This window comes from Haplochromis burtoni, unplaced genomic scaffold (assembly GCF_018398535.1).
Source record: "Haplochromis burtoni strain Fernald_Lab_line unplaced genomic scaffold, NCSU_Asbu1 Contig_81, whole genome shotgun sequence".
Classification (NCBI taxonomy): domain Eukaryota; kingdom Metazoa; phylum Chordata; class Actinopteri; order Cichliformes; family Cichlidae; genus Haplochromis; species Haplochromis burtoni.
The window spans coordinates 1778542-1802622 of NW_024582442.1; the positions used below are offsets into that span (position 1 = coordinate 1778542).

Genomic DNA, 24081 nt, shown 5'->3' on the forward strand with positions numbered 1-24081 from the left:
ATTGCTGTGGAGGAATTTTCACCCCACTCTTCTTTACAGCGTTGCTTCAGTTTAAGTGATGTTTGCGATCATTCGTTGCTCATGTTGAAAAGCTGACTGGGTCATTCTGCCACCCCTGAGATCATTGATCTGTTACATGGACCGAGCTTTAGCCAACAGACGGCTTGCATTCGTCTCTAGAGCACTTTGGCATACAGGGGAATTCATGGTGGAGTTGGTGACAGGTCCTGTACACCAACAGCAGGGATGAGGTATTTTTGCTGATTTGCTTTGTTTAGTTTTTGCCAAATGTGGCACTGTGCATTTTGACATCTTAACCTACTCGAGGCCTTAAGATTACCCGTGCAGCCTGCCCTGAGCCTCATACACCAACTCGTGTTCAGTCCAATTAAACGTGTTAATCTCCTGCATGATTATCAACTGAAAACAGAACGAGCCACAAACCTTTATTAGAAGTCATTTGCATTTATTTTCATATTAAACAGTGTAATTATAAACATTTCAATCACACTAAGCATGATCAATATGAAGTAAAAATATTTTTTTTTAATTCTACAAGTTTAAAGGACAGAATGACTTCACGTCTGCTTGTTTGTCTTAATTTAACTGCTTGTAGCTGATGACTGTGATATGTTCCTCTGATTCAACTCAGTTTAAGTTACAAAATGAAACCTCATACCTAGAACTCAATTACATAATTTCCCATCATTTACAGACAAAAAGGAAAATTAACATTTATATACACATCAGTACAGTTCAACATTAAGTTACATTTCTCAAATGTGCAAGATTAAGCAAATGTATACTGTAGTGAAATAAAAGAAGATTTCCTTAAATAGATGTTCAAGTTTAACTGAAGCACAGGCTGCTGGTTTTTAAACAGAGGATAACATTGTCTGGGATACAGTGTCGTCTGTATGGGGCAGGTGAGACGGACATGTAGCTATTACGGGTGAAGTACAGCTTCTCATCTCATCATCAGCGACAAAATATTCAAGGAAAGGAAAGGAAAGCCTTAACTGTATACCCTACAGTTTCAAATAAGAGATTTTAAAGCTGTACATAAAAATGTCAGGAAAGGTCTGTCTTCATCTATAACCATTTGCATTGCGCTTCTATACAGAAAGTGATTGCGACATATGCACATCCCTGTACGTACGGCCCCGCAAATGATAAGACTCAGAGGCAGAAGCTGAACAAAAAGGGTCATTTAAGATGGAAATGCAATCTGAAATAGTGAAGTTTGACACAAAGCTGAAAAATGAAAAAGGCAAACAACTCCGCCCACAACGCTCGGGTTTATAAAAGCAGCAGCATTGAGTTTCTTGTTGTTGTTGTCGTTGTTCTAGTAGTGAGTTGCTGTGAAAGCTTAAAGTCCCTGCACACACTCATCAGCTTGTCCTACAAACTCTGATTCAAACCAATTTATGAAATTCATTGCACTTTTGATTACAAACAGCTCATGACATTTTCTTCATCCTTACATTTAAAAATAGCTTCTTTTTTTTTTTTTTTTTTAAACATCATCCAACTAAACTTTTTGTAGCGATCATCAATCGAGGGGTGCAGCCTCTTTGTCTTTCAGCGTCATCAGGCACTGGAATGAGACCCAGTGACAAAGTAATCGAGACAACCATCAAAGCGACTTCCTGCACATTCGCAAGGATAAAATAAAGCTTTACAAAAGAAAAGCAACAACAACTTGTTTTAAGTTATTCATCACAACTGTCTTACAGCTGGGTCGCCTCTTTAACGACTGATATGACAATCCCACAATTCTTACCGACATTTCTCCAAACTTCGACTACGCTTACTATACATGTTCCTTTAAAACATAAAGGACAATACAGTGTGTCGCCTCTGTAGTGTAGTGTTCCAGTCATCCTATGCATGGATTGCACCTACAGCAGTTACAACCCGTTAATTCAAATGCTGCTACAGAAAGACAACACACATGGCTTCCTCTCCAAAAAGGAGACTGTGATTAAACTTAACAGGAAGTTTTTAAAATAAAAGGCAATCACGGAAATAATCACATGACATGAAGGAGCAAAGTGAACAAATTAAGCTGTCAGTTTTAGGTGTGTGTGTGAAATCAAAGAGCTTATTCTTGTTTGGCTGTAGTGATACGTTTACCAGCCCAGTGGGTTGATTTTCTTTAATTAAATTAATTTTTTTTTTTTTTTTGGTGAAGCAAAAGTCCTAGAAAAGGAGTGCACTTACACACAACAAAAAGAAGCAGCCAAACACCTGGAATGCGCATGATGAGGCATTAAAGCAAACATTTAGAAGCTACGTCAGTTAGTTTGTTTTCCCTCCCCAAAACATTTTAATTGCACTGAACTAAAAATCATACAAACACGCACGCACACGCACGCACGCACACACACAGATGGAGCTGGAGAGGTGATGTGGCTCAGACTGGGACTGGGCCTCGACCGTCTTATTTGCCTAATGTCCGTTTACAGCCTTTTGTTCTCATGGCCACGCCGCTGAGAATAGTTCTGCCTGAGAGAAGCATCTGCAGTTTGTCCCCACAAACTGCGTCGTCTGTTGTCCTTATTCGGCTGTTCTCCCAAAAAAAAAAAAAAAAGAGCGAGAGTAGCTTCATTCCGCAGTAGTGTGAAGATAAACGGTCCCTTCATTTAGCACCCTAGTCTTTCTCCCCATCCTCGCTGCTTCCTGGTGTGAACAAAGACAAGTTTAGTCATCTGGTAAAACCCCTGAAAACACAACCATTTTATTGTTCATGTAAACTCTGATGACAGTGGTGGACATCAAATTAAACATAATCTTAATATATTCAGACACTTGCATACATATAATAAAATTAGGAACGCAATGGAATCAGATTGGTTAGCTTAACTTAGAACCAAGACTGCAATTCAAGAATAGCTGGGCTCAGTAAGAATGCACACCTCCTAAGTTTGTGAATTTGATGCATACACGTGGCACACTGTAGCTGTACAGTGTAGTGGTTTACAAACTGGTCTAATATGTGAAAGATCAGGAGAAGACTCAGGTTTGAGTGAGGAAGGTTTCATTAAAGTTTTGTATTTACTGCACAGACATGGACATTTTCTTCCTAAAATACTGAGCTATCCATTCAAGACTGTATACCAGTTTGGCCTGCTCTACTTGCCTCCTTGTTCAATATCAGAGTCGGTAAGATGGGTAAGGGAAAAGCTGGCAATGCTGGCCGGTGAGATGGAAAAACGGGAGTAGCTTGAAGAGCCGGTCCAGCTGGTATCCAGCATGGACCCCACTGCAGGGGCCGGAGAGGAAAACGACGCTGCAGATGAGGACCTTGCCTTGGATACCGTGTCTTTACCCGTCTTGGACAGGAAGGCGGGTGCGGGTGAGGAGAAGTCATCATCCCACTCAAAACCACCACCTGTAAAGATTTAGCCAGTGAATCAAGACATATGCTTTGTGCAAATAGAGGCTTTTATTGCTGACTTGTGGCATTACCTTCTTCATCTGTTGAGCTCTCAGAGTTGGCAAAGCGGTTCAGGTAGCTGGCAGCAGGCGTGGAACTGCTGAACTGTGGTACCCGACTGTTTGAATCCAAGGAGTGGTCACCCAGTTCCTTGGTGGGCGTCTCCTAAATAAGATTTAATTCAGTTAACACATATTACCAGCTGCCCCCGCAAACTAAGAAAATGAAGATCGCAGACTAAAATTTTACCTGGTCAAACAGGTAGACAGTGACATCATCAAAGAAAGACACGGCTCTTTTGGAGTTATCCGCACCAAACCTTGCAGGAAACGGGAAAGATGATGCTCCGATGTTCAGAGATGTGGGTTTTAACAAGCTCTTCAGGTTCTTCGCCCTGCTGTCGTCCGAGATAACAACTGGCACCGGGTGCACGGTTTCATCCTCGCTTTCTGAGCTAGAGCTGTGCAGCTGGTACGCGCGCATGTCGTCATCCGAGTCGTCGCTGTTCTCGTCTTCCTCGTCTGCATCTACGCCATCTTCTTGCCCATCTAAGCCCGACCCATCCCGCCTCCCCAGGTAACGCCCCTCCACATCCGGCTCCTTTATTTTATGACCATCACTGGTGTCGGTTCTGGTGAGTTTAGCATGAACTACACTCTCTGTTGCTGGCTTAGCTGGGGCAATAGAAGGAAGTATTGAGGTTTCTGGACCTTCAGAGAGGTCCAGGTGATCAGTAAATGCAGTGTCCTTGAAAACCTCTGGTTTAATTCCATCTTCATTGGAGCTGCTGGTAGCCTCGACCACCTGGTTTTCACCATTTTCTGTGATACCTGAATCTGCTACTGAACCCATCTCCTTAACATCCTTGGCTTGTGATTCAGCAGGTAGAGAAAATAAAGAGTCAATATCTTTTTCCTTGTAAGCCTCCAGTGCAGGAGCTCCAGAAGCCTCGGGAACCTCATCAGTGGAGTTCCTTAGCCACGTGTCTTCAACAGAACCACCTGCAGTTATTTCTTCAGACTTCTTTTCAGGTTCTGATTCATTGTCAGAAAAGTATGCAGAGTCTCTGTAATTACTTCCCATAATTGGTTCCTCAGCAGGACCTTCATTATCTGGCTGATCTTCCTCACTGGGATCTTCACTGCGAGTATCTAGCACACCCTCTACTTCGGAGATTATGATTTTCGGCGGAACCAGATTTGCCGCAGTTGTGAGCTCTTCTGTCTCCTCTTCTTCTTTGGTAACACTCAAGCCATTTTTTACAGGAGAGGAATCTTGGACATTTGGCTGAGAGTTCCACTCAGGAGACTCCAGGTTCTCAGTCTCATAACCACTATCTGATATCCTGTATGGAGGTTGGAGTTTGTGTTGAGCAATTTGAGCATTCAGTTCATCTCCTTGCTCTCCAAGCCTGTGTATGTCAAGTGAGTCTAATGAGTCTGGTGTTTCAGCAAAGTTCTCTATAGTTGGAACAGTGGTGGACATACTGTCTTCCAATAAACTGTCCTGGCTGATCTGGTCCAAAGATGGACCCGACACCAGAAGAGAAGCTCTATCATGAGGATGCCCATTGGTATCCATAAATGATTCTTCATGATCAGACAGAGTGGTTTCCATTTGTATATCTGCATCCTCAATTAGCTCACTCAACAAATCATTACTTGTTAGGTCTTCACTGTGTCCATTATCTGAAGGTAATACTTGAGCTGGCAGGGGTTCAGGCATTTTACTTTCTATGGGCTGAGTGTCATCCTTTGAGGTTCCAAGGTCATCTTCAAGGCTGGGAATTTTGGCATCTGTGCACAAAGAATCTGTATTGGCACTGTCAGATATTGCAGTGGTGTGGTCATCAGTGTGACTGATGAGAACCTCAAACCTCTCTGAGGTAGAATCAAAACCAGAGTCTACACCTCTGTTTGAGGATTGCAACAGACCAAGGTCTTCTGTGGAAGAACTATTTCTAGCTGGCAGCTGGTTGCTTGTGTCATCTTCTGTGACCACTGTAATGGAAGGCACCAGTGTCTCATTTTCTAGAGACTGACAAAACTCCCCCAAACTGTTACTTGGAGAGTCTAGAAGTTCGTGTCTTGAGGATGTGCTACTTGCTGCCAATTTAAAATAAGTGTCTGCTGTGTTTAAGCTGCCTAACGAGTCAAGCTTATCCCAAGAATTCATTTTGAATGCTTCCTCTGGTTCATGGGCTAAACCAGGTAAAAGAAAATTTGGTTGTGGGCTTAAGAAACTAGCACCCTCCTTCATTAGGGTTTGATCTTTAAGAAACATAAAATTATCTGCTAGTTTTTCAGTACTCAAAAGACTTTTTCCATTCATGTTTTCATCCTTTGCTTCCACAGAATTCACCACCTTAGTGGGTTCCCCTAAAAAAGCATCCCCATAGCTTCCATCTCTATTCACTGCTTCACCCTCTAAAGTTCCTCCTTCAAGGAAAGGGTTTCCGCTGCGGTCTGGAAGCTCCATAAAATTCTGCCTCCAGGAAGGCGAGTCTTCTTGTTTTGACCCATCTTCTGTAAAAATGTTGGTGTGGTACGGACTGTCATTTTCAAGAGACGACCAGATGTGGCTGTCTGGTAAATATGAATCCTTTGAGTCAATACTTTGGTGGAAAAAGTCAGCATCTGTGCTTGACTCATCTAGCCGCACATCTTGGAGCACAACAAAATCTTGCCCGCTTGAACCAAAGCCCATATCTGGTTCTCTATTCCCGTCCTCCCCAACAGTGCTCTCCCCTTGCTCTTCTAGTTGGATATAATATTCATTCCCATTAGATGGCTTTTGAGCATCAAACACCGGTAAGATCCCAGGAAATCCTGGAGTGTTCCCACTTTCTCCTCCTGCTGCGCTAGTTGAAGGATCAGGGAAATGAGCCTGAATATCTTCACTGGAAACAGGAAAGAACATGCTGTGGTAGTTTAGTGTTGTGTCTACGCCTGAACGTCCATGGTTACCATCATAGTGGTCATGCTTAGCCGCTTCCCAAACATACTCAAAGCTGAGACCTTTGCTTGTTTCAGTCACAGTCAGAATTTCATCTATTTCTTGTCTCAGGGCATCATCAGCAAACTGTTCCAAGATTGGGAAGGAGGAATGGCTAACAGTGGTCTGCCGCATAGTGGGGTTAGGCTTCAGTGCATCCCAGCGTTGCTCGAAATCTTCTTCTATGTCCTTCTGGCCTTGCATACGCAGATAGATGAGGAGACGGTGTACTTCCTCTGCTGTGGCCCGCTTGTCTGGAGACAGCCAACAGAACTGCAAAATTTCATACCTACAGTTACAGAAAGAAAAAAAAAAAAAATTAGACACTTATTTTGCTAACAGCCTAATAATTTTAGCAATGTCATTAGTTTTAAATTTAACAATTTTAATGCAAGCTGCTTAAATAGCCATCTTCCAGGGACTCACCATCTATCAGAGTAGGGAAGTTCCAGTTGTGGCTTGAACAGCTTGACTTGTTGCTCCTTGATCACATGGTTGAGAACTTCTCGGTCAGACAGATGTGGGTACGGCTGAGCAGCATTCTCAAAGAGCTCCCATAATGTGACCCCCAATGCCCTACGGACAATTGAGGATTAAAAAAAAAAAAGTTGTACTAGAAGGATAAGCAATGCATATGTGCCACAGGTATCTGCTTTACATTTCTGAAACTAGATGAATTTTCTATATGACTCCACAACACAGCCAAGTTTACACAGAAATGGATCATAAAGTGCTTGTATTTTATTACATATACCAGCATCAGCATTATTTTTGTCAGTAAGGTACCAGACAATGTAACTTCAGTAACTTTACACAGTCAACTGTTGTCTATAGGTAGTTATTTACCAGTTTCACACAAAATTGGTAAATAGATTTTGTAGCGCTGTGTTGAGTTGCTAAAGTAGCTAAAGACAACTTAATCTCACAGTGAAAGCTTATCATGTTTGGACTGTGCTTCACAAATCCCTACACAAAACGTGCACTGCTTATGTGTCCAGAGTAAAAGATATGTTCTGCTACACACGATCCATACATTCACCAGACACTTGCTAGTACCTGGTTTGACCCCCTTTTGCCCTCAGAACTGTGTGATGCTGCCATGCAGATTTGTCGGCTGCACATCCATGATGCAAAATGGATGGAGATGATCAACAACAATACTGAGGTAGGCTGCAGCCTTTAAACAATACTTGGTTGGCACACAAAGTATTCCAAAAATATCGTTGACACCATTACACCACCTTGATCTTTGATACAAGCCAGGATGGATGCAGAGACATTTACACCAGATTCATGCAGTGTGGTCTTGTGCCGCTGTAGTCCTGCTTCAAAGTTCAATGTGTTGTGTATTCCGAAAGGCTCAACTGAATACCTCTGTTGTCATGAGTGGTTATTTAAATTATTGTTGCCTTCCAATATTTTCTCTTTTTTTTAGAACAGTCTCTGTAAACACTTGAGAAGACTGTGTGGGAAAATCAGCAGTTTCCAAAATACTCAGAGCAGGACATCTGTGACCAACGAACATACCATGTTCAAGGTCACTTTCTTCCCGATTCTGATGCTCGGTTTGAACTTGATGAAACAACAAGTTGTCTTGACCATGTCTACATGACTAAATGCATTGTGCTGTTGCCATGTGATTGGCTGATTAGATAACTGCCTTAAATAGTACCTAATAAAGTGGTTGGAAATTGTATTTGCTGTAGATTCAGTGTAGCTGTGGGATTACATAATAAATACTAACTTTCTCTTTACCTCAGGAAACGTTTAGAATGTCAACATAGTTGTATTCAGTGGCAAATTAGGTACTTGGATAATATGGTAAATGGTAAATGTAAACATTTGTATAGCGCTTTTCTAGTCCCCCAAAGCGCTTCACACTACATTCAGTCATTCACCCATTCACACACACACTCACACACTGGCGATGGCAAGCTACATTGTAGCCACAGCTGCCCTGGGGCGCACTGACAGAGGCGAGGCTGCCGGACACTGGCGCCACCGGGCCCTCTGACCACCACCAGTAGGCAAACACGGGGTTAGTATCTTGCCCAAGGATATTTGGCATGCAGCCAGGAGGCAGCCTGGGATCGAACCACCGACCTTCTGATTAGTGGCTGACCTGCTCTGCCACCTGAGCTACAGTCACCCATAATAGACTTAGTTTTTAACTACTAAATATAACTAAAATATAATTACAAGTCATTTGTAAGATTGTCCTGACTAAAACAGGCAGTAGTAACTGTGAAGTCATGGAGGGGCTCAAAAAGAATACTGTGAGGAGAGATGTACAGTTGGTGAACTGTCAGGATTGTTGTTTTAATCTGCTGAACATTAGCAAAACTGTAAGTAATCATTTACTATGATACTTTACTTTGTTGTATTCCAAAAATAAATCATGTTCCAATTACATGTATGTATATTTGAGCTATTGTGGATTTGGCTCTACTTAGAATACCTGTTATAACACATTAATACAGTTTCTCTTCTCTAATGACAGCAAGTGAGCCTGGATGTGTGAGTCAGTTTTTGAAATGCCCTCTAGTGTCAGTGCAGGGCTGAAATCTGGTACATACCACACATTGCTTGGCTTGGTCTGTTCCATAGTAATTACGCCACCATGGCGCTCGCCTACCAGCTCAGGGGCCAACCAACGAAGGGGTGCATACACATCATCCTCTGTGATGATGTAATCTTCCTATGGTAGCACAATTTAAAAACAATCTGTTACACATTTTTTACAATTTTTTCAAAGAAATACTGCAGAAATATGACCCAAATAAAACGTTTATTAGCTCTCATTGAGGTGGTTCACTCTTGCACTGCCTCCCTCTTTCTTTACAGAAATAGATCTAGTGGGTGACCTTATATCATGAGTATTAAATTCAGACAGCCAAACTGACAGATCAGCAGTATTAAAGGAATGCAGCAGACAGAGCTTCCTCACATATGCAGCATGTCATGTTATATGAGAGGACAGTATTAATTCTTCAGTGAAATATATCGTTGATCAAAGGAAACATGTACAGCCTCTGATAAAGTCTGTTTATTTTCAGTCTGTTCATTTGCAACTGGTTGCACAAGCACTGACTTCAGCCAAAAAACATGGCCAGACTTAAACATAAATAAAACTGACTTGCATTTAAACTGTGCTTGCCTACTTACTAACTACTCAAATCACTTCATGCGTATCCATCCATTCATATAATGCTTTATTCTTTGCACTTTTAACACTTTTATGCATCTCACTTAAGGTTTCTCCTTACTTTATATCTGCAGGGTCCAATGCCATAGTCTCCCACTTTGACTGTGAGGTCTGCAGTCAGGTAGCAGTTCCTCAGTGCTAGATCACTACAGGAGCATAAACACAGACATGAGCATTACATTTTGAGTGGTGAAGACATTCAAGACAAATTCACAATTGCTACAGCATTCACAGATTTGGAAGAAAGACCGAGGCCATCACTAATGAAATTATTTAGCTTATTCGGTTTTGTTTAGCCTATGCCGGCATTACCATTTAGAAGTATAAAAAAGGAGTGTGCAAAACAATCAACAAGAATCAAGTGAGGAAAGTTTGGCAAGGATCACAAAACACTTAAACATTTAGAGGAAATTAGAACAGGGTCTTTCTTATTTTATCTGTCTTTCACACTGCAACAAGCTGTGGAGACTATTCCTGACTGTGCATCCAACAGCAGGATATGATTTCTGGAGGGAACCACAGGCTGTGCAGACTTTTTGTTAGTCTGCCAGGGGAGGGCGTCACAAGCTCTTGAGACTCAGTCTGCTCATTAAACAGCCATATGGTAGTTCATTCACACTGACTGAAGAGGCAGGCTTTGGTTTCCCTCTAGCCCTGCAGCATTCCCTGTCCACAAGCTCCAAGGCCTTTTTACCCACCCAATGACAAACCCTGCTGACACAAGTATTCTTGCATGCACATGGCCCAGCTACTGTCAGACCCACTGAAACCCCTGTAAGATAAATGGAGCTGTATTTTAAACTCTCCTGTCCCCTGTCCTCTGCTGCTGGCTGACAGCCCAACATACAGTAACACAGCAGTGAGGAAGCAAGTCCAATATCTTAACCCTACAAGGTTAATGCATGCCACAGCAGTGATCGCTTCCATACCTTACCATCCATACAGACACTTGCGCAATTTGGTATCATGGTTGCCAGCAGAAAAAGCAACATAACTAATATGTCTTTGTATTGAACTGTCATTGTTAACACAGAAAGAATAATATAATCTAGTAACCTAATCTAGTCAATAAATGCAGAGTCCAAGAACAACTGACAAAGATCTTTTATAGAAAATGCATGAAAATAACTTTGCTCCCCACTCTCAAAACCCCCCCCAAAATATCAGATACAATGTAAATGCAGCAGCAAATAAAATCTGCAGTCAAAGATAGCACTGTAACTGTTCAGGCAAAGGGTATTTGATCCTTTAGGATGCTTCGACTAACACAGGAGGAAAACATAGCATAATACGCCACGGATTACAGGAAAATAAACAGTGCAAGCTGGTAGATAGAAACCCTACCTACCTTACTATACAATATAAAGCATTTTAAGATGATCACTCCTGTGATTTGGCACTGGATTAGATTACATTTTTCCTCTTTTATATTATGAAAAGGTGATCTTATTAAACATTAACACAATCATTAACACATTAACACTTTTGTAGTAGAATAATACAATCAAAATCCCGGTAAACCCTAATGAAAAAGCACAAAAATGTCTTATAATGGCTTAAACACCCCTGTCCATGTCTTCCTATTGGGAATCTATTCATGGCACGCAGTACAGTATGTAATTTATTCTGTAACGGGTCCAATTTCACCCTTGCATTACGAAGCTGAGGTTTCAGCTTTGGATACGGCGTGTACAGCACATGGTACTGCTACATAACCATCCTCTCTGTCTTTTCTGCCAGCATGTGTCTGTGTGCAGTGTTGTTCAGTTGGTGGTACTTTTTTTTTTTTTTTTTTAATTTATATTCTGTGGTTAAAAGTGCCACAGAAACATTTTTACGATTGCAGAATAAATTAGTTCACATGAGAACAGGCTTGTAGAACTCTAGTTGAGTAGTAACAAGGATTAAAACACAACGCCCAATATGAGGCTATCCACTTACACGCAAAAAGCAGAATCATCATATCCCTTTGGCAGCGGACAGCTGACACTGTGGCAATGCATGGGAGCTGTGTAATTGGAACCCCCTGAGCTTATTCTGAGCAGGCAAAATAGAGCTGATGAGCTGAGCATCGTATGTTCCCCAAGTTCCCAACATCCCTTGTACCCCCCTGTTGGCTGGCAGCCAGACATCCAGTACAGACTGGGGTGAAAATGAAACGCAGCCTTCTCTGCTGTGCACACCATTTTTGGACACTACTGGTACTCCTTAGAGTGGCTGGGCAGTCAGCACAAAATTAAAATTATTAGTTTACCCTTGTCTTTATAATAATATTATGGAATGCTAATGACTAAGTACTCGCCAAGAGATACTTGGTGGTACGCACCTAGTAAAATGTATCTATAGGACAAACATTAAAACGAATAAGAGCACATACTTGGTGTGATTTTAGTATATTGGGATTTCAGAATAAACATGTTAGTCAAGTACATTCATTAAATAAAAATCACCAACATTTCTACTTATCTTTTTTTAACATTAAAATACAACTGGAGCACACAATTTGATTATACAGTCAATACAATCTTTTCTGTCTAGTTGTCAGTGACCGCTAGACAGAAAAGCATTTCCCGAAACACCAGCTGTATTGAGTGGAAGGAAAAGCACAACGTTTAGCTTAGTGGATCAAAACTGAGAGGTAGCTAAAAGTGTTGCAGCTCTGAAGTGCTACCTGTGCAGGAAGTTGTGTTTGTGAAGGTGAGTGACACCAGCAGCAATTTCACAGGCCATCCTCTGCAGCTGCAGCAACTCAGCATTTCTGAACATCCAGTCCTGCTGAGAAAGATAGCCCCGCAAATCCCCCTGCAGAGGCACACACAGATAAACACATTCGCTCATTAGTATCAGGAATAAACATTCAACAAATGCAGCAGAACCTCGTATGTATTCTAGCAATGGGAAGAATTTATCAAGTGGCAATAATTAAATGCAATGTGGAGACATCGCCACACAGGGGCAGCAAAGTCCCCTTCTTCTTCCTGACTTCTCAGCACTTCTCACTGCTGACATGTGAGAAAAATAAATAAGGGTAAGGCGGTTTAATGAGTATTGCTGTGTCACAGGTATATGGGTACAAAAGAATCCAGTTCAGACCAGCGAAATAAATTTGCCTGATGGGGTTCAGACTGAAGTCCCCTCTAAACAATAAACACAGACATGAACTTGATAGAGGACACAAAATGCTGCAAGTTATCAGAGTGACAGTCCTGCAGGGGTCTCTGTGATGGAGCTGGATCTCAGATGAGTGCAGTTTCAAAACACAGTCAACAGGGAGTTGCTGTGAACACTTTAACCAAAACTTTTCAGACTGTTCAACAACTAAATACTGCACTGTATACTAGAGCTTTGCTAACCATTAACTAGATGATGAACTATGTGAGCAAAGGTTTTTCTGAATGAACCCTGTTACAAACATCTTTTAGCAAAGGTGGCCATCAAAGAGTAACAGCATGATTAGAGCCTGACTAATTTATTGGCAGGACAATCTTAGTGGCTAATTTTAGCCACTTCCCAATCTATTGGTATTTATAACTGCCGATAACTGAAAGTTTTAAAAGCGAAGACAAGTCAGGCAAAAAAAACAAACAATTAACCTTCAACCATTCACAAGGGGCAATCTGCAATTTTCTTATTTTTGAACTGTATTGTTATAGAATTTTAGTAAAGACCAAGGATTGTTAGTTTACTCAGTTCTCATTAAGTTTCACAGCAAAAAGTCATGAAGTAGTGATTCTGACAAATCAAACTGTCAGGGGAATTGATGTAGATTAAACAAATGTTTCTTTTAAAAATAATGCTAGTGTATTTAGAATCCACTGATAATGCTAATAATGCTTTAATAAAAATGTCAAATCCCATGCATTTACTGAGCATGCAAGTCTGGGTGTGTGTTTACAAAGGGTTTACTTTTCCTTGAGCCATTTCAGTGCAAGCAGCTTAGATCAGTCGTCTTACGTAAGCACTATTTGTTTGCTTATTCCACACAAACACATACACACACACACAGACAGAGACAGACACAGACAGAGACAGACACATAGCTCTGAGAAGGGGTGTTCACTGAAGAGCTATATTCAATATATGGTAAGTGATACTGCGTGCCTATCTTTATGTGAAGCAGGTGATTAGGTTTGGGTTCATGGGGATCCAGCGCTGTTAATGAAATGACATTCACCGTGAAAGGCCAAAACAATTAAGTCTGGTGTCTGGCCTGTTTATAACAAGGATATGTAAAGGTTCCAACACAGATTCGTGCCTAACTCAGTAATCACACGATCAAGTTAACAGTGGTGGGGAAAAGAAAAAAAAGCTATTTTAAGTGCTTTCTACTGCTGAATTCTGCGAATGGATATTAGAACCACAGCAGGCCAAGGATAGGCACCTTTGTTAAATCGGTTCAAGTTTTAAAAAATAATTGATTTTCAATAAAAGCAGTTGTGAGAATGGGCAACAACAACATAACCTTGCTCACAGGGTGATGGTGTAACTTCTTTACAGTATTACAAAGAGAAAAAGCAATCACAGCGATTGCTGTTGTAACAGTTAAAAAGGACAAAGGTGAATTCTGAAATCTAAAAAGAAGAACTGCCACTTGTCTGAGACCTTGAACTAGAAAAGGCTCAACAAACATCTTGGCCAATCACTAGGCAGAAAATCTACGCAGTTGAAGCTTTCACTAACACTACAGAATGTGACATTCTGCAGCCCATGTACCAGTTGCTGGATGTATTTTGATGTCTAAAATGCTTTCAGTCAGGATTACTGGCATGGGTGATACAAAACATAAAAACCGCCATCAATCAAAAGCCTGCCAGAGGGAACGTCACAGTACATTGGCTTTTTGGGATTCACCTTGTCCGCTGGGCAGCTGCAGTGTCACATTTCATGTTTCGACATGTAGCAGATGATTGACACGGCCTCAAGTAGGAAGACGCCATCAGCAAGTCATCCCTTACTTTACATGCAACACAAGCACTTCGACACTTGTTTCTTTATGAAGCAAGTGTCAGCAGCTTATTTTGCTCATCTTGCTTATATAGCTTATCACACTGATAGAACGGAAATGTATCCTATATAAAGACGAGACCCGAACCGTACTTGGATAAAGGCCTCAAAACTTTTATCTAGCAAGGGATAGTGAGCATACACATCACTCAGTCGTGCTACCCTCACACATTATCGCCTTCAACAAACAGGACTTGCTCTTCATAATGCCATCCTCCCTAATAGCTTGCACACATTCATAATAAGTCATTCACCTTGACTCACTTCCATGTCCTGTCAGAGCCATTACGAGAGTTGGCTGGGAAAAACCACAATGCCAGGTCATCTGCCAGGTCTGGGCAGCTGACAATACCCCAGTCTAGTGAGGTTACGCAATCCCTGGCAAGATAAGTTGAACTGGACACTGAGGGACATGTCAGAAAACTGGGAAGCAAGGAGAAAGTTGCTCCAAGCAGTGTTACCTTACACCTTACCTGGGTACAAACTCTACATTTACAGACAGGCCTAACATTACTAACATTAAAATAAAAAAAATTATGTAAACATTAAAATAAAAAAAATTATGTAAACATTAAAATATATCTATATATAAAATATATCAACTTTGAAGTTTTCTCCAACACAACTTCAAAGTCAAAGTCAAGATTTGTCCTGCTACATAAATCAACAGGGTGGTTTATATTTTTAGACAGCACTCTTGGCTTTTTGCATTCATCAGCGTGCACCCATAGGTTTCTTTAGAAAGAGCTTAGTTTACTGCACTCAACAGCCGCTAACACACACACACAAGGTGCCAGCATTAAAAATGCACAAACACAGCAACTGGGGGATCTGACACCAGAGGAGCGTAAATGGAGCCTGTTGCTTTGCTGGGCGAGGTGGGAATGTGAGAGGTCCCTAGCTTAGAGTAACTATGTAACTCGGGCCGGAGAAGGAGGAGGCAGGAGAAGAGAGCTTTCCCTCAGTCACAACTCAACCCATCCAGAATAAATAAAGGAGAAGAGTGAATAAATCAGCTGCCATAATGTAGTCTGAGTGACTTCATTATGATTAGATCATTCATTTTCTTGGCTTTAAGTGGATGGTTTGGGCTTTTTAAGTAATTATTTTTATTTTTTGGGTTTAAACCATTATCTTTACCATATTTATAAAAGAAAACTGGCAACAACTTAACTTATTCAACAACATATACATATTATCTTAAGTTTAAAACATAGAAAAAAAAATTATCTTCAATAATCATTTGGTAAAGTAATGAGTGCATGAACTCTCCAGCTTGGTATAGTGCTGATGCTGAGCAGGTAGACAAATGTCTGCCTCATGTCTGCTGCCACTTTAGGGGGCAGCATGAAAAAAAAAAATAGGGCACCATAATCAAAACTACTGGCTGCAGAAGAAACCGAGATCAAAGTGTACAACAAATGTCTTTATATTGTAGTAACATAAATTAATTACAACTATCCACAGCAGCCACTGTCTGTGCTTCTTTGCTGTTTAACATGTTTCCAACCACTCAGCATTCAATCAGCCAGAGGTAATGCTCCACTGGCCTCCTGGAGGAGTGTACAAAATAGTGTCTCCATACCCTCTGTGTCAGGTGAATTCCCATAATTCTTTGGTATAGGCAGAGAGCTCTGCAAACAAACCCTTACAAAGCACCATACACTGGCCTTCAGCAGTTACAACCGCCATAAAAAGTGCATGCTGACGAGGTAATTAAGGTACTATAATGAGCCATAAAATGTGTAGTTTAGAGATGTGTGCGACTAGTCGCTTACACGTCTAATAGTCACTGTTGTCACTAGTTGGTACCAGACGTAGTAGTCATTTAAGCCATTTGTTCAAATTGTAATTGATCTCCAATGCCAATAAATTATTGTGTCCTAAATGTTATACAGTCATCTGCCATCGTTGTTGAGAAATACTATAAATGTGTTAATCTAGGCCTGATCTTTATGTTAAAACTACTAGAATGAGATCATAGATACAATCGGCGGAACTCAGCTTTCTCCAAAACGTGGATGGGCTCTCCCTTAGCAATATTGTAAGGAGTTCAGTCATTCAGGAGGGGCTCAGAGTAGAGCCACTACTCCTACACATCAAAAGGAGCCAGTTTTAGCCGGTTAGTTTAAGTGTTTTTCGTCTTTCTTATCTGTTTGGAGTATAACACAGGTTCATAGTGCATAACGCAAAGTACCATGCATTTAAGCATGGTACATTAAATTAAATTTACATTAATATCTGAGTTTCTTAGCTTTAGAACAATCTGTTAGGCAACTAAGAAATTAGTTGCCAGGAATATCCCTGATATAGTTATCCAAATCACAAGTGCAATGTGTCATATCGCAGAAAAAAAGCTCAGTTTGCCAAGTTCATAATAGTGTCTCTATCTGGTCTTATCACTCCAGAGTAGGTCTGGTGACTAAAGACACACCTAGACCGGGTAGTCTCACTTAGTAGTTGCTAAGAACCAGTTTCTTGCGAAAATTGAGCATCTCTCACATATCACAAGTTGATAAACAGTTTTTGAGTACTATCTTTTAAATACCTGTGTATGAGCTAATTCTCAAACTCCTCAATTTCCTCAATGAATACAAATTTCTAGGTGAATGGTGGCTAAAACACCATAAGCACAGCCACCTCACAATCACTGAAAATTCTTGGACAAGGACTGTAGATGGTAGATTGACAACAGCCTAATTTAATTCCCATGTACATATGGTATTATTGACATAATACCTGTACTGGTGTATTTTAAAAAGCATATAGTTACTTACCATTTCACAGTATTCAAAAACCAGTAGGAAGGGAATCGCCTCAACACACTGTCCAAGGCAGTGGAGTATGTTTGGGTGCTGCAAAACTCTGAAAACCAAATTGACATAACAGGTCATTGATTTGATGACCATCAGGTTACCAAAAAAGTTTAAAATAAGCAAACTATACATTGCAATTACTGATGCAATAAGTAAGAGGAAAGATGCTCCGGGTGCAGTAAACAAAACAGTCTTTGATAAGTTGATGACCCTAACCATAGCCTTCTGAAAAACAATAACAGCTGTCTGCAAATGGGGTGCTCTCAAAGAGAGAAACATCAGCTTTTACCTGTATGGATCCCCTTGCTGCAGGAAGTCATTCTGCTCCTTGGCACTTGCATTAGCTTTCAACTCCTTGACCACCACTCTTGTCCCTGGGTCTGTGTAGATATCACTCAACAGGACCTGTTAATAGAACAGAAAGAACACGTCACGCTAAACAAAAAGAAAACAAAGATTCATCACCACCACCCAAGTCTAGATGTTTTTTTTCTAAGATTTCAAGGAGCACCACTAACTGCAGAGAAAAAGAAAAAGATTTGATTAACAGAGGAAAAGGTGTCATTTTTTTCCTTGAGAGGTAAGGATTACTTGACACAATATACTACAGTGGCTTGCAAAAGTATTCGCAATCTAATCTGACTGAGCTGGAGCTGTTTTGCAAAGAAGAATGGGCAAGAATTTCAGTCTCTAGATGTGCAAAGCTGGTAGAGACATACCCTAAAAGACTGGCAGCTGTAATTGCAGCAAAAGGTGGTTCTACAAAGTATTGACTCAGGGGGCTGAATAATTACGCACACCCCACTTTGCAGTTATTTATTTGTAAAAAATGTTTGGAATCATGTATGATTTTCATTCCACTTCTCACGTGTACACCACTTTGTGTTGGTCTTTCACGTGGAATTCCAATAAAATTGATTCATGTTTGTGGCTGTAATGTGACAAAATGTGGAAAAGTTCAAGGGGGCCGAATACTTTTGCAAGCCACTGTAGTCACTGGTTGCAGCGATATTGATTAATGATTGTCACTTGTGATTCAATGATTAAATCACAAGTGACAGCTTGCCATCTTGTTAAATGATTTTTTCAGATGAGTATTTAGCTCTTTGTCTTTTGTGTGGATGCAATTTTGTGAAGAAGATAATTAAAGAAAAACTATCTTACCTGGCCAAACCAGCCGTTGCCGATCTCTTGGATGTAGCTCAGACTGTGGCGCACGACCTGGAAGCCTGTTGATCCCTCTGTGACACCAAATACCCATCACTGTTATTAAGACTGCCCCAACCGACGCATCACAAGTTACATCTGAACCACTTAATAAAACAACAACTTCAAAATAGAAAACACTACAGTGAAATTAAATTGAGAAATTGTGTTGTCACATAGTTGAGTCAGAGATGGTCTTCTTAACAAACTATCTGAAATATTTAATTTTTTAACTTAATCTTTATTTATACAGGTAGTCCCATTAAGGCTCAATGTCTCATTTACGAGAGAAACCTGTTTCAGACAAACACATTGAAATTACAACAACAATAAAACTGCATTAAAATAACAAAAAAACAAAAAACAAAAAAACAACAACAACAACTGTCTAATGACTAGCACTAAGCACTGTATGCAGCATGTGTAGCTAACTACACCTAAACAGAAAGTACATCAACTTCTTTACATTAAGTTACTAACTAGTTTAACATACCGTGTGTGGATATGAACAACAGGGCTCTAGAGTGCGACCAAATTTTTCAGTGGTGCGACTAAAAAAAATTAAAAAAAATTTGGTTGCACCTGTGCAACCAACTGTTCGTGTAACAATAAAAAAAAAAAAAAAATCTGCAACCTTCCCTGTGGTCAACAACAGACAGACATTATGCCCCTATCGTGGACTAAACCAATCAGAGATATTAAGGGGCGGGACCTCTCTGATTGGCCGTGGTCCAGTTGAAAGTGCAGGTGGAAGTGGGAGGTGAGTAGCTTGAATAAAGCGATATCAATTCATTAAATCCTGAATTGACTTTTAAATATAACTGTGTTTTGCCAGAAACGCCAGATTCTCAGATTAAAGCTCACAAAACAATTTCAACAACAACCAAACAGCAAATGAGAGCAGGTACACGGACTCCACACAAAGACGTAAACACAGAGCAGACCGACGCATCAGAATCAGCTTTGTCTTTCTCGGCTTTCTCACCCGACGGCCCGTAGACGGACACGCTGTCGGAGCTTAGCGATTTTGATGAGTCGGGTCCACACTGTGTTTACGTCTTTTTGCGCTGATTCTGAGCTGCAGGTTTTGTCTCTCTCCAACCAAAATTCACCGAGCCAGCAGCAAAAGAAGCAGCAAACTGCGCTTCACATTTGATCAATGTCGTCATGAATTTTGCTGTTTTGCTTCCACGACTATTAAAAATCACACTTCATGCACAGCTAGCTCTCTCTCTATCTCTCTCTGTACTTCAAGAACAGTTTCCCGTCTCAAATCTCTGTTTTCTGTACTATTCATTCGCTTATTACCCACCAGTCTACCGTTGTTTACAGCGCTGTGGCTGCTGTCTTCTTTTCTTTTTCTTTTTTCACTTAAATGACCTCAGACAAGAAAGCCTATTTTTCTGTTATTCAATACTGAAGAAATTTTAACTTTATATGCAGAACATTGTAGAATATTTTTAAGGTTATCTGCTATAAAAAGCCAGACCAGGAAAATCTCCTTCATGTTTTTCTGTGTTTTATTCTCAGTTACTTTCACACAAAGGCATCTGCTGTTATGTTCACAATTCTGATGAAGTCAGTACTGATAAATGATCAGAATTATAATATTTCTGACTGTCTGAGGCTAAGTTGAATCGAATCGGGACTTTGAAAACCGGAATCAAATGGATTATAGAAATCAGTGATGATACCCAGCCCTAGTGAGCAGCCTAGGCACGACAGAAGTGGATGTAGCTGTACTAGGAAAAGAACTATTGCTAACTTTTCGTTAAGTTAAGGCCTGATCCTTCTGAAATTCATAGCCAGTGCTCTGACACGGTGTCATCAATCTTTGAATGCTGAAAAAGCACAGTGTATCCAGAAAAACACATTATATTATATAAATTATTATAAAATGTGTGTGCGCCTAACTTTTGTGCCGGCACGCCTAACTTTTTAAAGTTAGGCGTGCCGGTACGCCCATGGCAAAAAAGTTAGTCTAGAGCCCTGAACAAGTATTTCATAGTCACTGTTTATGGGTACTAGGTATGACGTTTTCAATAAAAAAATGTGACAACTTTTTTAAGATACACCCTTCCATCCCTGTACTGTTCTCAAATTTATGTGAACTGTTGTGACACAGTGATCACATTTGCCAAAGAAATCCCATTTTTGTTTAGTTTTTTCCACAGAGAACGTTTTGGGGTACTAATATTTCTACCCTCAATATTTATTTAATGGTGGGGACCAAACAGTCTACAGGTGGATTTCCACCACCTCTGGTGTTAATAGAACATTTTTTACTACAAAGTGCAAACAAACATATTTTAATGGACAACCGTATTTCATGACATAAGCTAAGCACACAAAAGTAAGGAAATTTGTGTTTGATCATTTCTTTGTTTTAACTACCGTTGGAAGGCCTGTTTATTTCTGCTTAAATGGTGTAAAATTTGTAAATAAAATGCATTTGTGGGTTGAGCAGCAGAGTTGAGTACTGCTGTTGTGGCTGTGTATCATTCACCCACAAGCTATTGAGGCCCCCGTTTATTAGACAAATAAATTATTAAATTGCAAACTGTCTTGTTTCTTCAGACTTCAATCATCCAGTCCAGTAAACTAAACTAAACCAAACCAAACCAAACCAAACCAAACCAAACCAAACCAAACAATTAATAGCAGAACAAACAGTCTGGCACTGGGAGAAAAGATTTTGTAAGCTTCTCATGGGCGCAACCCATAAACTCAACTCTGCTGCTCAACCCACAAATGCATTTTCCTTGTGGCACTATTTAAGGGAAATAACCAGGCTTTCCAACACTATAAGACTTATTGCCTAAAAGCACTGTTACAACAAAGAAATCATGGAAGATACACACATTTCCTTAGTGTTTGTGCCAAGTTTATTTATACAACATGATTCTGTGAATGTGTATGTATCAGACCTGTGATGCAGGCAGGAGGTTGGAGGTGTGGCGGGCCAGGCAGGGGCACAGGAGACACAGCAAGGGTATAGACCTCAGCTGGGGACTGCATAGAAGGGGTGTCCTCTGCTGGCGGAGTGAAGTCGATCTCATCATCAAAGTGATCTTCAAACTCCTACGTCCACACAAACATATGCCATGTATAAATTTGTTGACGGCATGACAACAACAAAAAAAAAAAACCCAAACAAAAAACGCTGACTCTCTTTTAGACTAAATTTACACACAGCCCATTACATTATACATTCACCCACTGTGTTTTCATCAAGTCAAGTCTGCATGAAGGAAATGAAACTCACTTGTGTCTGGCTACCTGCCTGCCAAAACTCTCACCTTGAAGTTGATCTCCCTTTCCTTGCAGCAGGTCACACAGTTCACTAGCACCACCACCAAGGACACAATCACCATCAAAGACACCACCAGGGACAGGTAGATAGAGACAGACAAAGTGTCCCCCGTGCCTTCACCTGAAATGACAAAAACAGAAAGAAAATGTGCTGAATCATTCACATCTATCTCTGGAATTCAAAAATAAATTAGAAGGGAATAAAGAAGAAACATGACAGCTGTGTTAGGTTAGCATAAGTGTGTTTGACAGCAGTACAACACATGAGAAGTGTACCAGTACTTCTAAAGCCACCCACAAAGGTACATTAGAGCTTGACAACAAAAATAAACTGCACAGTGCACTACACTACAACCTCTTCATATCATTACTGTCTTTCTCTTGCAACTCCACTGCAGTGAGAAGAAAAACCAATCTGTACCATTGTGCATGGCATACATTAATGAGTGATTCACCACTTCTCCCAAAATGTTGTGGCAATAAGTGTGACTTCTCAGATGACCTCTATCCCTTATCAGGTATTCAGAGAAGCAGTTATGGGGGTGTCTGCTGGCCAATCACCAGCTGATAGTGCAGCAGTCGTGACAGCGGGTGTAGATCTGCTCAAGTGAGGATGCTGCTGGCCTAGCAGTTCAAGTGTCAGGGCTGACAGCATCCTCACAACCCACCCACTGTGCTGCTCAGCTGCAGCTCACTCACTATACTAATGCCAAACCACATGAGCCTCAGATTTAGTTAACTAAACGGTACAAGCTGATACTACAGGAGACAAAAGGATAACGGAGGGCACTATATACGTGCAGGGCTGTGCATTATCAAATTTTAACTGCAATTACAATTTTAGCTTCCACAGATTAATAAAAAAGAAACATCAAGATAAACAGATTATTGAGACTGATTCTGTTTTGTTGTAATGAGATTATTCCACCTTTCAGCAAGTCTAAATTTGTTTAAGTATATTCAAGTGAATTATGAATAAAGAATATGGAAAACTACTTGAATGAAAAGCTATGTTCCTTTAATTTAAAAGCTAATAAGCTGTAGTTAACCCGGGCCCTGACTGATCGGGAAATCTGATGACCTGCATGTCTGATTTCGCAAAGTTGATGTCCCTTTCAAGCCAGATGCCCTTCCTTGTACAAATCCAGGGTTGGGCCTGGCAATAAAAGTACACTGGTTTCACCGGTCTGTAAGTTGGATTTCCAATGTCTGTGCATAAATGGTAAAATGGTAAATGGCCTGCATTTGTATAGCACTTTACTAGTCCCTAAGGACCCCAAAGCGCTTCACACTACATTCAGTCATTCACCCATTCACACACACACACTCACACACTGGCGATGGCAAGCTACATTGTAGCCACAGTTGCCCTGGGGCGCACTGACAGAGGCGAGGCTGCCGGACAGTGGCGCCACCGGGCCCTCTGACCACCACCAGTAGGCAAACATGGGGTTAGTATCTTGCCCAAGGATATTTGGCATGCAGCCAGGAGGCAGCCTGGGATCGAACCACCGACCTTCTGATTAGTGGCTGACCTGCTCTGCCACCTGAGCTACAGCCACATATATATGTTTAAAAAAAAAAAAAAAGACAAAGCTGACCAAAATAACTTTGATATTTGCCCTGGTTTAGCCTTAACAACAGGCTAGAGAAACTGATGGGAACTCAATCGGTGCCTGTGTACAACCGTACCTCAGCACTACAAAAAAGACACACCATGTATTGCTATTTACCATTCATAATTATGTATTAGGAGGTTCTCGCCAACCACCTATCACCTATATTTGTCCAACCAACCAATTCTCAACGCTGTTTGTAAGGTTGGACAAGTTGCTAGACAACATAACGCCACCTATACTCTTTGTATTTCAAGAACACCTGTATGTTCACTGCATTTCTGTCAAAAGCGCATTCTTTTGTTAGGGTGTGCGTGACTCATACCCATCTTATTTCCGACATGTCACTGCTCATTTCTAACTGTTCCTTTGAATGGTATGACTACTGGTCATTGCATTTCTTGTCTTACTGCCAATGCCAGTGAACAGTCAGAAGACGTTAAAGTCAATCTCTCTCACTTGCAGCTTGAATCATCTTTTATGGATGAC

At 40.7% G+C, this 24081-nt stretch overlaps 1 protein-coding gene across 1 annotated transcript in view; it reads right to left on the bottom strand.

Annotated features, from left to right (window-relative positions):
- Positions 1-445: 445 nt before the first annotated feature.
- lmtk2 (lemur tyrosine kinase 2) overlaps positions 446-24081 on the bottom strand; it is a 30453-nt gene continuing 6817 nt past the window's right edge. Inside the window, exons 2-14 of the mRNA XM_005925461.3 lie at positions 21964-22097; positions 21592-21745; positions 18623-18699; positions 17748-17863; positions 17420-17507; positions 12310-12440; positions 9700-9784; positions 9010-9131; positions 6860-7009; positions 3689-6722; positions 3472-3604; positions 3143-3394; positions 446-2682 (exon numbers count right to left, since the gene is read on the bottom strand). Coding sequence (XP_005925523.1) covers positions 2654-2682; positions 3143-3394; positions 3472-3604; positions 3689-6722; positions 6860-7009; positions 9010-9131; positions 9700-9784; positions 12310-12440; positions 17420-17507; positions 17748-17863; positions 18623-18699; positions 21592-21745; positions 21964-22097 — 4505 coding nt within the window. The 3' untranslated portion in view covers positions 446-2653. The remainder of the gene's footprint in view (positions 2683-3142; positions 3395-3471; positions 3605-3688; positions 6723-6859; positions 7010-9009; positions 9132-9699; positions 9785-12309; positions 12441-17419; positions 17508-17747; positions 17864-18622; positions 18700-21591; positions 21746-21963; positions 22098-24081) is intronic.